Raw genomic sequence first — 16071 nt, 5'->3', positions numbered from 1 at the left:
ACAACTGGCGGGATTTTCGATTGCAGCACACATTTAAAATTTGTATATAAAAAAAAAACGGAAAGTACGGAGATGTTCCCGTGGTCACGGCTGGACGCTGACTGAGGTGCCGAGCACGAGCACACCAATATATACGCGATTGACGTGCGCCTGGCGGCGTGAGGTGGAAACGCTCCTTACTTTCTGAATAGCCCTCGTATTTAAAAAGTGTTGATGGTTTGTAGTGTATTAAATTTCAATATAAAAACTGCTGACTTCTTCAAAAAGTTATGTTTTATTAAATTTAATGTCATTGTCAAATCTGGCGGGGACCGCGAGAACTCATCTTCACGTAAGTAAACATTGTAGACTTTTATATCTTGAATTAAGAAGTTCCATCAGGATAAACCATACACTTAATTGGCTGGAAGAGATTACAGTTTTACATGCATATTAATATTTTTAAAATGCTTAGGTCGGCGAGGTCGCAGATATTCTGAGAGCAACAGCCTACACATAATTACTAAAATATTATTTCTAATTTTAGAAGTTCTATATACATTTAACGCGAGCGAAGCCACGACGAGGGATGCAATTATAATAAAAATTAAAAAATCACAATTATTTTTAAAAATGTTCTTCAATTTTCTGCTGCGTAAATGAATTTAAAAACCCACTCTATATTTAATAATGATCCAGGTAGTAATGATGTTATCTGGAAATAAGAAAAAAACATAAATCTTTAATTATTCCCTATTTAAATTTTTTAAATTTCGTTTTATGTTTTTGGTAAAGTTTTGAAAAACAATTTTTTTTTTTTTTTTTTAGGGATTAATAAATAACTTATTCTTAGAAATGTTTAACTTATTAGTTCCTTAGCATATTTATTCGAAAATCCATCTTGTTTGATATTTCGTTATACCTTAAACTAAAACCGTTAGTTTGAAACTTTGTAGTTCATAATAATAATTAATCAGTTTTTCTGTAACTTCTATGAGTACACTACAACGTTTCAGCTTTACAACCTAAATAACAGCGAGTGGGAGACTGGGATCATGTAGCCGCTTTCAGAACATTCAGTTTTATCAGGAGCTTAACCGTGCTAATATCATTCTCTCCATCACTGCGAGGCAAGAAACTTCCCACAGAGAACAAAAAAGTTTCTTAGGTCTGTAACATCTCATGAGGATGAGGATTTTTCACTAAATTAAACAGTATTATTTATATTAGTCTGTATTATTTCTCAGTGAAACATGGCTTTGATTATTAAAGTTATCTTATTTTATTTTTATTTTCACATTAACCTCGTTAAAAGATTAATTCATGGACTTGGACTTTCGGTAGTATTATAAATTAAAGGAACCGTATTTTCTTTTGAAGAAAATAATAAATATTTTATCGCTAAATAAATTTTATATTAAATATATATATTTATTGTTGAATATTGTAAAATGCATAGATTTTGACCGATACCAAATGAAATAATAATAATAATTATTATTATTTTTAATAATAATTAATTTTTTTGAAAGTTATCTAAAAATAATACAACATAGATCTATATTTTTTTTCATGATTAACGCTCAGTTGAGAGTTAGTTAAACCGAGTGAATACAGATAAACACGAATGAAAAGTTTTTTGTCATTACGTCCATTTTTCCCAGCTTTTATCTGGGAGGTGGGAGGGCTTTGGCTGGATTATATAAAACATAAATAAGAATAAACGTCAGCAGGAATCATTGAATTTCTGCGCCGACGGAGATATGAATTATATACCTATAAATATCATTTATGTGGAATTGTAACCCCATATTCAGTTCTACTAACAGATATTTAAGCTAATTGTTTTTGTACTTTGATCTTCATCCCGAGATCAAGTGGATGTTGCGTTTATTGTGTGTGATGACACTCGCTTTTGATTTTAGTTGCAAGTCGGTGAGAGACCACATAAACTGATTAGTGCGGAGTGCCAGATTGCCAACAATTATTACAACAGACAGTCACCGGAGTAAAGGTATTATAATGAAATCCTGTTTAAGTCTATGAATGCTTATGTCTTCAACAGAATGAATACACTCTTCAACAGAAAAAAGTCAATTGAATTTTTTTTTTGAATAAACACGACTCATTTATCGAAGAAAGTTTGTAATTCTAAGATATGTAGTATTTTACGTTTAATGCATTCAATTTCAATGGAATCAGTCTTCATTAAAACTCCAATAGAAGAACAAAAGAGCTATTAAGAAGAATATTTTTAAATAAACCTTTAATAATAAAATATAAGTAACTAAACATTATAATATTAAAATGAGAAAAAATACAAATTTATAGTAGTTGCCTGCAGTTTAAAGAACCGCTGTAACTTTTTTGAAGGTACTATTAAAGCGTCTACAAATATGGTTATTTGCGAAAATAAGCTTGTCGAACTCATCAGACAGATTATATGATTCCCAAGTAACTACGAGTACATTTCGATGAAGATGACACAAAATAGGATTCACCTAAGTTACTGAGGTTAGAAGACAGTAACTGATCTGTTTTATATCCCTACTATAAAAATCTGTTTTTATAATGATTGTAATATTTGATTTATTTATTGCTTAGCGTCCTAATATGACCAATATTAAAAGGCACAATAATAATTTAATTAAAATTCAATATTTATTACTAACCTATTATTAGAAATAACAAATATCACTTTCTCGATTAATCATCATTCGTTATAAAATTTTGTGGTCATAATAAATTGAAATTTGAAGGGGGTTTCTCTTAAGTTCTAAGCATCCATTAAGAAATCTTTTAAAAAATCAAATACCCAAAAGGAAAAGTTATGGTTTTATATGTTTGTTATTATTATGATATATATATGTAACTTGAAATATGTAAAAGTTATGTATTGAAACAAAGTTCTGTAGCTAAAAGTTGGTGGAGTTTATCACAAACTATCTGACTACCGTACATCATGGCTCGTGTCCTTCTGACATTGTTCTCTTTTTATAAAACATGACCGTTTATTACTACCTTAGATATCACATTATTAGGAGATTTTAAAAGCCAATACCTTCCAATATTTTAATACTTGTTAACTAAAAAATGTTCAAATTCAATTAAATTCAACTTAAAAAGCCTACGATTTTTTTAGGAAAGCTAAATATTAAATTTGCTTTATTTTTCTTTATCAACCCTTCAAAGAGTTGTGTAATGAGAAAACGTTTTTTCCAGAAAACTGTATTATCTTACTTCTCCCAAGTAAGATGGTTGAAGTTAATGTATTCCCGTTTTCACTAATTTTTCTACTCAGTCTTATCACTCATAAAGTGTTCTCTATTTCCGCTTCCAATATTATCAGTTGTTTTTGCTGATCTTCTTTTCGAAAAAAAAACATGATTTCTTTATTAACTTATCTTTTCTCTTCTCATATTTTTGCAGACATTCATAAAGGTTGATTTATTTTTATTAATTTGTATTTAATCTTACATTTTTAAGTCCTTTTTCAGGTTAATCATTTTCTATTTTTTAGGCTACTCTCTTCTACTTAGACAATATATTTATACACTTTTCCACGATGTTATTCACTGTAAGTAGAGTAAAGGAAAATAAAACAAATTTAGCAATTAACTATTAAAAATTTATATCTCAAATTTTCATTCTAGATCTAATAATTTTAGAATTTTTTTTCTGGTAGTTCTAAATTTCATATCTTTGATTTTATAAACATAAAAATGTCAGCTGAATTGAAGCGCGAGAAGAATGTCGTATCTAAACAGTAATCCGTTGTAAAAGTATTACATACCTAATATTTCTATTAGGTAAATGCTTATTTAAGTCGAGATTATTATTCAAAACAATGGTGCTTGACCGCTCTATATGTAACGCAATTACTCTTTGATAATTGGTTACTGAATGGTCTAAGACAAAATTCAAATAAAAAAAACAATGTTGAATTTATAAATAATTTTCCTAGAATTTAAAGATATGGCCAGTATGGTAGAATAGCGACTAGTCATTTTATAATAGGATAATAACCGCGTCAGCGGATTTAATAAAATATTTTGAGTTAAATATGTCTGAAACTAATATGTGTTTAAGCATTCCGTTGGATTGGTTTTGCTCTTTTTAAAAATTTAGTTTTTTATTACGGTTAAAAATGTTAAAAAGACTAATAAAAAGAATGGAATTTCATATATGATGGTTATTTTATTATTAATATGAAAATTTACGATGATAAGTCAAAATAATTACAGCTATGTGATTCAATGGAGAATATAGTATAGTACTAATAAATATTTATGGGTGTATTAAATTCCAATTTTCTTGGCCGAGAATAAAATTATTACTATTTATAATGATATAACTATGTTATTATATTTTAAAAATTGAACTTTATATTATGCATTTTATACGATGAAAATTGTGGAATTAATGGTAAGCTATAAAAATGTAATATATTTATTTATATAATGTCTATAAATTTAGCATAGGATTAATTTTAATAGGGATACGATTTTTGTGGTTCGTTGTACTACATTGCATTTAAGTATATTTGTTGTATAAAGACTACAACATTATATAAAGCTATGTTATCATAGACCATACATAAATTTATTGTAATTAATAATAAAAAAAGTCACTTTCTCCTGTAAATATATATATAAAATAGCAATACTATGAAGATTAAATCTAAGATTACACACCGTTTGAAAATGTTCTGTAATCCCCTCCTCCGAAAAGAAACAAATTCAAGAGAGTAATTTTCTTCCAAAAATATTTTTGTTAAACGTAGAGGTGTACTGTTGGAATGCTGTAATTTCTAGTTCAAGTTAGACGTAAAATAACGGAATGACGTGTTGTAAAAACATACAAAATAGATACACACAGATTTTATAGCTTTCAGTCGAATAGTGGAACAAGTTGCTTTATTACTCTTTCATCGAGTCGAGCGGAACACAAAAAGATTGTTTAAATAAAGTTACACTTCACTAAAAGAAGAGAACAGTACTAGAAGTACTAGAAGAGAACAGTAATAGATTAAGTGAGGATGACTTCAGCTTTAATAGAGCATAGGTATAAAAGTTCGTAAAAAATTGTTGTTAGGGAATGACAAACAATCTGGTTACGTTGTAAGGCTTCTTCTTCGATCTGTCGTCTTGGATGTTCCGACTGTCATAGTAGAACTTCAAAAGACAGTTTCTTCATCACGCAAACCAAATCTGAAAATATAATAATGAAAAAAAAAATACAAGGTCATTTAATAATAAAATTGATTCGATCAATTTAAAATTAATACAGAACGTATAAAACAGCACAATTTCTAGAGAATTCATTCTTAGATATTATTTTATGCTTGAAACTGGTTATAAAGTAAAAATTGAGAATTATTAAATAAATTACTAAGTGGGAAGTAAAATGTGTGTGTTTTCACTCACAAAATTCTCTCGAGTGTTAATAAAATCTGAAAAACTTAAATGTCTTTATGTAGCCTACCAGTAATTTTTCAGCAAGATTTTTTTTTACAAAAATTATTCAATTTAAACTCGTTGCCAGCCCAACCAACGCCAGTAATTTTTTATTTAAGATCAAAGCAGACCCTAAAAAGCTTTTTTGTAAATTATTTCTTCATTAATGCAATTAAAGTGCAATTATATCTAATTAAGCCTAGACGGAAAATCTAGAAAATTACGTGTACGTAACATCAAACTTATATATATATGCATGTGTATCTTTATATATATATTTCTTCTGTGCGTGTGTATGAAAGTGAACTCCTCCTAAACGGCTGGACTGACTGATGAAATTTTGTGTGTGTAATTAAGTTGATTCGAGAATGGTTTAGATTCAGCATTTGATCCGATAGAAAATGTTTTTTTTTTTTTAATTAATTAATTTATTTATGTGTTGTTGAACTTGGGATGGTTAAGGTTCACAATTGGATCCGGTAGGCAGCGCTGCGTATTTAAAAATTTTTAAAATTTTTGTCATATCAATCAGAACCGGTAGTTGGTGCTGCGTTCGGATTCTAGGATTTTTTTTTATTTTGTTGCTTTTTCGCATATCAGTTACTTGCGTCGTAGCTTAATGTTGTTATTACATTAAAATTCGTATTTTTAACGGTCTACTGTGTTTAGAGAGTAGTTTGAATTAAATGCGATAGGTAGTGCTGTTCTGACAATTGGATTTATTTACATTCTGACTTTTATAAAGTGAAAGGTTAAATTTTATGAAGTTCCGTAATTTTAAGTAAGTTTCTTAATGTTCAGTTTTAATTGTAATGATTTTGCAGCCAAAAACCATTTTCGTTAAAAAATTATTTTCCACCGAATACTGTGATTAGAGAGTGGTGTGAATTTTACACGATAGGTAATGCTGGTTGTTTTGCCATTTGGGTTTATTTATATTCTGTGAAAGGTTAAATTTTGTGAAGTTCCTAATGTTCAGTTTTTTTTAAGGTTTTATGAAACTTTCAATTGTGTTCATTTAATCTGTATGTATACTCAAATCTAGCAGTAGCTAAGCATTGCCGAGCGTGCTAGAATTGCGCGCTTATTGAGAATATTATATTATTATTTATTGAAATAACGTTTTAAAGTATAATTAAAAAATATACATTGTGCAATTTTGTAAGATACAGTATTGAAGTGAGTATTTTACATAAATTTTAATGATGTATACACATCATTCATTGTGCATTCAATAACAATCAACTTAACCTACAAATTTAAATTGTCGGTTCTCATTTGATTCTGTGGATCTTATGAAGTATTGAACGGCTCTTTGAAAATAAAAATGCCAGTTTGTAAAATAAATATAGTTTAAAGTATATTTAAAAAATTGAAGTTTTAATTTTTGTAGCTGATTAATTTTATGAAAAATTTTCTAAAATTTTTTTAAATTTACAATTATCTAAAATTTAGTAAAATAGATGTTAAAATAAAGAATGAGAAAAAATGATAAAAATTTCTACTAAAATTTTAACTACGTTGCTTTTTCTACAGTGATTTAATTTTTTTATTAATTGATTAATTAAGGTATCATACATGGTTATGAAACTTCAAAATTATTAAATTTAAAAAAAATGCAGGAGGTACTTTTTTAAAATGATCTTAAGTGAAAATTAGAACTAACGTGGATAAAAATTTATTAATTACACTAATTATTAATTTTACGACGTTTCGATTTTTTAATTCAATTTTCGTCAGACATCTGAATATTTAGTGAAAATAAATATTAACGTAGTATGGTTAATCAATAAATAAATATTAACATAATTAATCAATAAACCCATTACAATAATACAACCATCACAAACTAATAACAGTCATATTAATGAAATTTCGTCCAAATCCCTGCTAATTTTAACTTAAATAAGTTACTTTTATTTATGTGTTGTGCATTTATTACAGAACAATGCCACGTCAGGACAACGTCTGTCGGGTCCTCTAGTATATATATATATATATATATATATATATATATATACACATGTATTTATGTTCGTACGTTTGTTTTCCAGTTCAACTGGAGATTTAAAAAAAAAATTAAAATTGGTTAAGATCATTAAGAGATCATCTTATTCTTTTTTATTTTCTGTCAGAACACAATGAAGGAATATTAACTTTACATTTCACTGTTTTAGGTGAGATTTGCATCAATAATTTGTAAAGCTTTTACAGAAGTAAATCTTGACAGACATCTTTCTTCTACTTACTTAACTTTGGTAAGAAGATTATGCTCATATCGATTAGTTTTAAATCAGTTACCAGGCTAATAAAAATACAATTTTTACTTAAAAAACATAAATAATGTAATTTCATATCTTTTAATTAACCATTATTATTATAGTGCATTTTAATAAAAATAACTGTTTCTTCATTAGCTCATTCTTCAATTTTGGTTACTTCTTGAATTTATTTAATTATTCGTTTAAATTATTTTATTTATTTTTGTGATATCATTATTTAATAGTTGTTTCTTTGGTTATCATTAAGATAATTGTGTAATTTTTAAATCTGTCGATCTATAAAATTAATAAATTTTAATAAGTATCCACTGATGAAAAAATAATCTAGTACAGTTTTTCATAGCGACTATTGTTTTGAAGATTTCGCTAAAACATTATTATTTTCTATATCTTCTTGCATTATAAGATAAACCATTAATCTTAATCTTCCCCGATCGGTTTTTAATTTTTAATGGATTTAGTTAAACAAAATGGAAAGTTATAAAGAAAATTAAGTTTTACAGTTTTTGTAGAAAATATCTAAATACCATTTATATTTGTTAAATAATTTCAAGCAATTAACTATTGTGTTAAATAATATGCAAATCCTGTATTCAAAATATTTTGTCGGAAATATCACATAAACCTTATTCTTCACTCATCGATATGTGGATCGTTTCCTTCTAGGAAACAACACAGATATGACTTTGAAGAAAGTGTCATTTAGATTTGTGACAGGTTAACGTTCTTTTTTATACCTGTAGACCGCTTTGAAGCGTATAAAATAAAACACGCATTAGACTGCATATGCATTACATCCATCAGCTTATTCCGTTTAAAATGTAAGTTTTCCAAATAAAAGTTAAAAAACAGAAATAATGAAGAACACATGATGTGTTATGAAGAACACATTTAACTGTCCAGATATTAAGTTATTATTCATTTTTGAATCAAAAAATCAATGTTAGATTACATTAAGGTATGCGCCAGTGATTCATTGAACTTCACTGTCATTAATTATTTGTCACGCCCTTTCAGAGAGCGTAAGTTAAATAAATATACTTTCGTGAAATATCTGGAAAGTTGTAGGGTATAGTCTAAAGTTTACACAAATGTACTATAGTCTATATTTATTTTAAAAAATGATAGAATTTCATTAATATGCAAGAAGGGAAGGCAATTAGTATAAATTTTTCTTTCTATTGAACTTGTCTTAGGCATGTTGTCTTAGACTACTAAGCTTACATTCATATTTATTCAAGTTAAAATAATCGCGCGCTTGCGCGGATTATTTTATTTCACACGCGCAAATCTCTAGCTCATACACACACACACACAGACACACATATAATATCATTTATACCTTTTCTTTATTATTACAGGTGTTGCTGATGAAGTGGTGTTGATAAATGATGTTAAAATGAACTGGTGGTTATATTGTCTAAATGACATTATGTGAAGTAAATATACCGTCATCTCTATTCTTTGTCGCATTGTGCAAGAAAACAACAGCAAAATGTCGCTGCTCAGTGTAACTGGTGAGTAATAAACATGCGAATTATTAATTAAACGAATAAGTTATTACTGACATTATATATTTTCTAATTTTCTGTTTTCAGTTTAAATAAGATATTAATTGAACGCAAGTAAATGACCTTGTAAACAAAAGTTTTAAATTAAAATGGAAAATAAATTCATTAATGGCACAATCAGTTATTGATTTTTACACGACATCTTTTGGAGTTTAAAGATGTACGTTTTAAAAATAAATACATTTTTTGTAAAGAATAAAATAAATACATGATTAACAATTAAATAAAAATTATTATTTTGCGTGTCAGATTAATAGTTTAGTATTATAATGTAGATGGGTAAAATTCATAAATTTTTGAGAACGTTGTCCGAATTTATCCAGTTTCGATTATCAATATTTGTAACGTAATAGAAAATCATCAGGTCTATCAAGATGTGAGCAGGAATAAAAATAATTTTTCAGTTGTTAAAATGTAGTGTTAATTATAATCAAAATACTCCTGCTTTAAAGTTAATCATTCATCTACAAAATTATTAACAGATTACGGTTTATCTGAAGGCTATTTACATGACAAAAGTAAAAAATCTATGTGGACACCACATGACTTCCTTGTACGTTCATTAAATTACATATACACATTTTTATCTGCACTTCATTTAAACTTATTTCATTTGAAAGTGAGATAGGATCCTTCAATTCTTTAATAAAGTGGGCAGTTACACAATTGCACTGGGATGGACATTACATCATATCACATTTTTTTTGGGGTATTCGTATCACATTTTATATTAGTTTATATATTAATTTTGTTACACGTCGATCACGTAGTTATGTGGGGTAAGTGAGAACATGTCGGATCCGTAAACATGGATACATCGGTTCGAATCCGACTTCATATACATATATATATTTTTTAAACTTTTTTTTTAGTTTAAATATATTGGTTTATTAATAATTATTAACCGCTGTAAAAATTTTTGAATTAAAACGAAAATTACATAAAATTTTATTTCACTAATAACTTCTTTACAAGTAAGTAAATATGGAAAGTCAAGAAATAAAATCATTGTAATAATTAACAGAAAAACAAGTTTTTTTGTTAATATTTGTAAATGACAAGATATTCCTAAAGCTACGCATTTAAAAAAAATCCTGTTAATTAATATATAAGCAATACCTTTTTGATTTTAAAACTGAGGAATAGGAAATAATGAATAAAAATGTTTTAAAGAGAAATAAGCGTGTGATAAAAGATTTTTAACCTTGCATTATTAGTTAATGGAAACCACTTTATTAGCTGAAGTTTGGTAAAATGTAAGATAACTTTTAAATAATAACGCACATTAGCGTTTTAAAATTACAAATTTTTTATATGTTATAGATAATAATGAAATATGTTTAACAGATAAAAGTGTATGTATCTATAATTTTATGTTTACTTAATGTTATCAATATTTTAGATAAAAATTAAATTACAGTTGAATTTATTCCGCTATATTATATAACGCTTACACCGATATTATTTTTTAAATAATGTAGTAAAATAAACTTAAAATCTCTGACTAACATTATAGAAAGTAAAATATTTCCGAATTCTTAAAATTTCGACATTTCCAGGTCAGTACAAATTAAAAACAAGCAACTGGCGACAATATTAAGAACTATCTATTATCTTTTTATTCTTGTACAGATTTAAAAATGCTGAAATAAAAAAAATTAAAAAAGTTTTATTTTTTCTTCTTATACGTTTTTTTGAAGTCAGTTTTTCATTTTTTAAAACGTTTTTCTTTGAATTATTTATTTTTATTTTTATTTAAAATATAGATAAGCTTTAAACATTCTCACCGGATGAAAAATAAGATAAATTTTCGCAAAAAATTAAAGAAGAGGATTATTGCTTAGATAGAAGCGAGACTAATATTGAGGGAGAAATAAGGGTCTGTAAGATTCGGGAATACGTAAAATATAGTTCAAATTGCAGGTCAAAAAATTCATTAAACCGGTTCAGTTTTATACATTAAATTTTATCAAATAACAGCTTTCTGAGATCGTTCGAAATTATAGATTAAGTAACGTAATTGCCAATAAACCACTGTATAGAACGGTAACTACTACAGTTTTTAAAATCGAAAAGGTACAAAAAAAAGAAAACAAGGCACTTTTTCAATAAAACAAACTTTAAATCGATTGACAACGTTTTCTAATGCACTTTGTGTAACGCATAAAGTTTGGTGCGATTAAAATAAAGTAAAAAAAAAAAAAAAAATCAAATCGGTTTTATAAACATATAATTTCTCAATTCATAAATATTTTTTTAGTTATGTCTTAAGTTTTATAGCATACATCTTAAGGTATTCAGAAAGAGGCATACCACGGGAACAACCTCCCCAAAAAACTTCAATCTACGAAAACTTCCTGTACAAAACAAAAATGAAATCTTGAAATCGATAAATTTAATAAAAAGTAGTGTTAGCAAAAGTTTATATTAAAGAAAAAAAAACAAAAACAAAATTTTATGCTGTTCAGATTGAGAACCTTCTTTTACTCAAGTTGGTTAAAAATATAGAACTTATTTTCTATAGGTTTTCGCTTGTTAAAAATATGTCACTGAAATTATCCAACTTTTACTACTAAATCTCATCAAAAGGAAGTGAAACCTCTTTTTACTTTGAAGTTCTGAAGAATCAATTCTTATTTTTAAAATAAATTATTAAGTTTTATATAATTATTAGAAAAGGAATAAACGGATATGTACATACAGTTACGTAATATAAATATTACACAGTTATTGAAATTACAATACGTGTTCGAGTGAGTAGAATGACAAAGGGACTTTATTTACTATTTGATAATTATTTATTTTTATATTAATTATAAATTGAATTGAGTATGGATTTGGTTCTAATATAGATACACAGTTATTTAAGTTATGCCATTTGACGCACGATAGCTAAATGCCTGGCTGTACTAACAAAATTAGTAAACATTATTTAAATAAATTGAATTAAACGGTATTAAACACAAACGTCAAAAGTACAAACCTTTGCACTGCAGTAAGAATAATTTCATTTAATATCTACGCAAATCAGCATCAATATTTATGATGTTAATTGTATGAAGAAAGACCTTTACCTTGAAACAAACTTACAACTGTTTATACACAATTTTGTTTATTATTTACAATTCCATCGACACCTGAACACACAGTAAAATGTTACCATGTACAACGTGAAAAGTGTTTTTACCTATTGAATTTATAACTATATATTTTATGAATTCACTTTCGTTAGCATGCGGATAGATTCATGTGCTTATTATAACTCTAATAATTGTAATAAAAAAAACATAATGTGTGTGTGTATATATATATATATATATATTTTTTTTTTTTAGTTATTGGTAAAAAGTAAACAAAGTAAAATAAAGATGTTCTTCACATTCTTTTATCCATACAAAAAGAAATTAAAAACACTATTTTTTTTATATACGAGTATTTTATTATTTTTTTATCTTAAGATATCCAGATAATTTTTTTAAATACTTCAAAATATCAAGATAACATTAGTGTGTTATCTTAGCATTATTGTATTCTTAACTCTATAAAAAATTAATATTAAGAATTGATGAATACAAATGTAAATGAAAATAGCTTCAAATCACACTTATGGTAAACACTGTAATTTTTCATTAAAAAATATTTTTCTTAAGCGGCACGGAAAATAAGTTAAAACGGAATCACCGTAAAGGAATCATTCCTTTATACAATATAGAATGAAACATCATTGAAATCGGCATTTCTGGTGAAGAGTAAGTGATATTTGGTGTATCTTAAACGTTCATAAAAAATACGAGTCTGACAACCTTCTCTTTTCTTTGTAGTCGATTAAAAACTAAACAAATAGGCCAGGAGCATTAGACGTAAAAGAGGCATTTTTCAAAAACATACTGTAAACATTTTTCAAAAACACTGTAACTTGGCATATGATGTAACCAATGAAGACTAATGTTTCTTACAAAAAAGTAACATGAATCAGGTTTCAGAAGGGGGAAAGGAAGGATTTTGGAAAAAAATGGCCCGAAAAAAAAATCGCGTTTAGCTCGGCTGGAAATCATTTCACAGAAAAATTTCAGAGGGAAAGTTTTAGGTAATCGCTTAACGTATAAATTAAGACGTTTAAGATAACGATTCCAGAATTACATCACTTGCAATACCTAAAGGTAAGGTTTAGATTTCGTGCTTTTAAAGGTTTAGGTTCGTGCTTTTTTGCACCTAAGAAAGTACAAAAAATCACGAATAAATGAACCTGACGTTTGAGTCTCAGGAGCTTTTTTATTTTTTTTCAAAAACTTCAAATTTTGGGAAAAAGTAGCTCTATGTTGTACAAAAAGTACCCCCGAGCTGGATACTGTAAGTTGATTTGACTGGTTGGCTAGAATGAAAGAAGAGACAACGTGACTTTTTCGCATCAGAAACATTATTTTTGAACCCATTTATTTATTTTTTATTAATGTTTATAAAATTTTGCAATATTCTAAAATACAATATATCGCCGAAAAATGCTTGTATTCAAATGAAACAAAATCCACCTGAAAGTACTTTTTACCTTTACATTATTTCGGCTTAAAAAATTTTAGCACTTCCCGAAATATTTGCAATAATATGTTTTTTATTGCAAAATTCATATCTCCGAAGCTAATAAACATCTAGGGCTGAAATTTGAGTGACTCTCTTCTTTCAATCTAGCCCAAGTAGATCCAGAAATTCCTGCATGCTCAAATATTATTGACATTTCGAGTTTTTTTTTAAAAATGCTTATTTTACAGCAACAAATTAACTTATAGCATCCAGCTTGGAACAAATCAAAACAATCAATGTCGAAGGAATCATGTTTGCTCTTGTTGCTAAAAAGTAAGAATAGCGAATTTTGTTGCATATTTTATCAGAAATAACTGGTCAAGAATGTTTTTATTCTATTATATATGCCAAAGTAAATAATATCTGTTTAGCTTGATTTATTACTTTTTAAAAAGCGACTAACTAAATTATTTTCTATAATTAAATATTTGAAGGTCATTTCTACGACTAACGTTGAATGTAATTTAAATATCGGCAGCACGATGTAGACATTTAAAAGCTTTAAAAATCTAGCTCTAACGTTTACTGTAAAATTTTTATTAATAAATGTCTACTATAGCAGTCACGAAAGAAGCTTGTCTTTGAAGAATTATTTATTACACATCACTTGATGGGGAAAAAATTGAATTTTATAGGACTTTAAGTCTTGTTTTTTCTGTGATCAGTTTTAAAAGAAAACTTGTTGAAACTCCTTCTTAAGATTATTAAAAAAAAAAAAAAAATATATATATAAAGTATTCGATAAATAATCGTTCACAGCTCACTCAATACATTTTTCATCGCTTCTTGTACTGCTACAAACACCTTTTTAAGAGTAGTATCTTTCAAGTTAAAAAGTTAGATAGAGAACAAACTTCTTTTTTATACTGAATCTGAACATTCAGTCTATTTTTGAAATATTTCTCTCACCAAAAGGAGAGATCCTAAATAGATCGATATAAGTTTGAAAACACAAGCGAGTATAATTTTTGAAAATGGTATTCACATGCGCTAAAGTTATAATACTGTGAAATGAAGAAGTAATAAACAATTTTATCAAACTGTAAACATCTATCCGTATGGTAAACAAACTGGTTACTTTTAAAATACCATTACAAATTATTTTAGATTATCTGTTATATATTACTGTTTTTAACGATAAAAGTAATAACTTACATACCAATAGAGTCGCCTAAACAAAGACAATTAAATTTTATAATTTTTTGCAAGAACAAACAACAAAAAAGAAGCCAAATTAAATCTAAAATGCTCGCTAAAAAATCAATTCATACGTTTAAAATATGCATATTTTTGAAGTAAGCGGATTGAAAATATAGCATTTGAAGACTTTTCATAAAATGTTTACGGTCGAAATTAAATATTATCATTTGTACGGAATCGGAAATCATTGCAGCGCAAAAAAATCTAAATATGTACTTATCTTAATATTACCAGCGACACTTAGATAAACCCGATCTTAGTGATTCAAAAACTATGACGAAATATGTATACATTTCACCATGGTCATTGCATCTATAAATAAATTCAGATTCTTGTCTTCTATAAAATATGATTTCGTTACCTGTTTATATGTCATCTCATAAAAAGTGGAACTTGATATTTAATTGTGTCTTGATTTAAAGTGGATTTAAAAAATTAGAAAATTAGTTAAGTTTATTTTTACGTAATTCATTTACTAAATAATAAGTTTTAATATATTTTGCGTAAACAAGTTTTACTTAATTGAAGATTAATTAAGAACGTGTTTTAAGCGTGTTATTGAGAGTAAAAATGTGGATTTAAACTTAATCAGAATTAGATTCGATTAATAATCACTACAAAATGTCGGAGGCATTTAATGTTAAAGGAAAAGTTATGAAGTACCCCTCTACGTTAGTCGCCAAAGCTCGGAAGTTTCTTCATTGTATCGACCGGAAAACAGGGATCTAAAATTTGTATTTTTTCTGTACGGATGTTGTTAGTTCTTGTTCATGATATTCATTAATGATTATTCATTTTCATATCTCAAGTGAACGTTAATTATTGTCGAACATATTATTTTTCTATTGGGTAGTATTTACTATTTTTTCTTTTTCCTGTTTAGCCTCCGCTAACTACCGTTTAGATAATTCTTCAGAAGATGAATGAGGATGATATGTATGAGTGTAAATGAAGTGTAGTCTTGTACATTCTCAGTTCAACAGTATTTACAACAATACTTCAACA

At 27.0% G+C, this 16071-nt stretch overlaps 1 protein-coding gene across 1 annotated transcript in view; it reads left to right on the top strand.

The window, feature by feature from the left end:
* Positions 1 to 16071, top strand: part of LOC142317747 (uncharacterized) — a 507996-nt gene that overhangs the window by 48396 nt on the left and 443529 nt on the right. Inside the window, exon 2 of the mRNA XM_075354295.1 lies at positions 9079 to 9234. Coding sequence (XP_075210410.1) covers positions 9213 to 9234 — 22 coding nt within the window. The 5' untranslated portion in view covers positions 9079 to 9212. The remainder of the gene's footprint in view (positions 1 to 9078; positions 9235 to 16071) is intronic.

This window comes from Lycorma delicatula, chromosome 1 (genome assembly GCF_047948215.1).
Source record: "Lycorma delicatula isolate Av1 chromosome 1, ASM4794821v1, whole genome shotgun sequence".
Lineage (NCBI taxonomy): Eukaryota > Metazoa > Arthropoda > Insecta > Hemiptera > Fulgoridae > Lycorma > Lycorma delicatula.
Note: the sequence above shows the minus strand (reverse complement) of the source record. Positions and strands in the feature narration are given on the sequence as shown.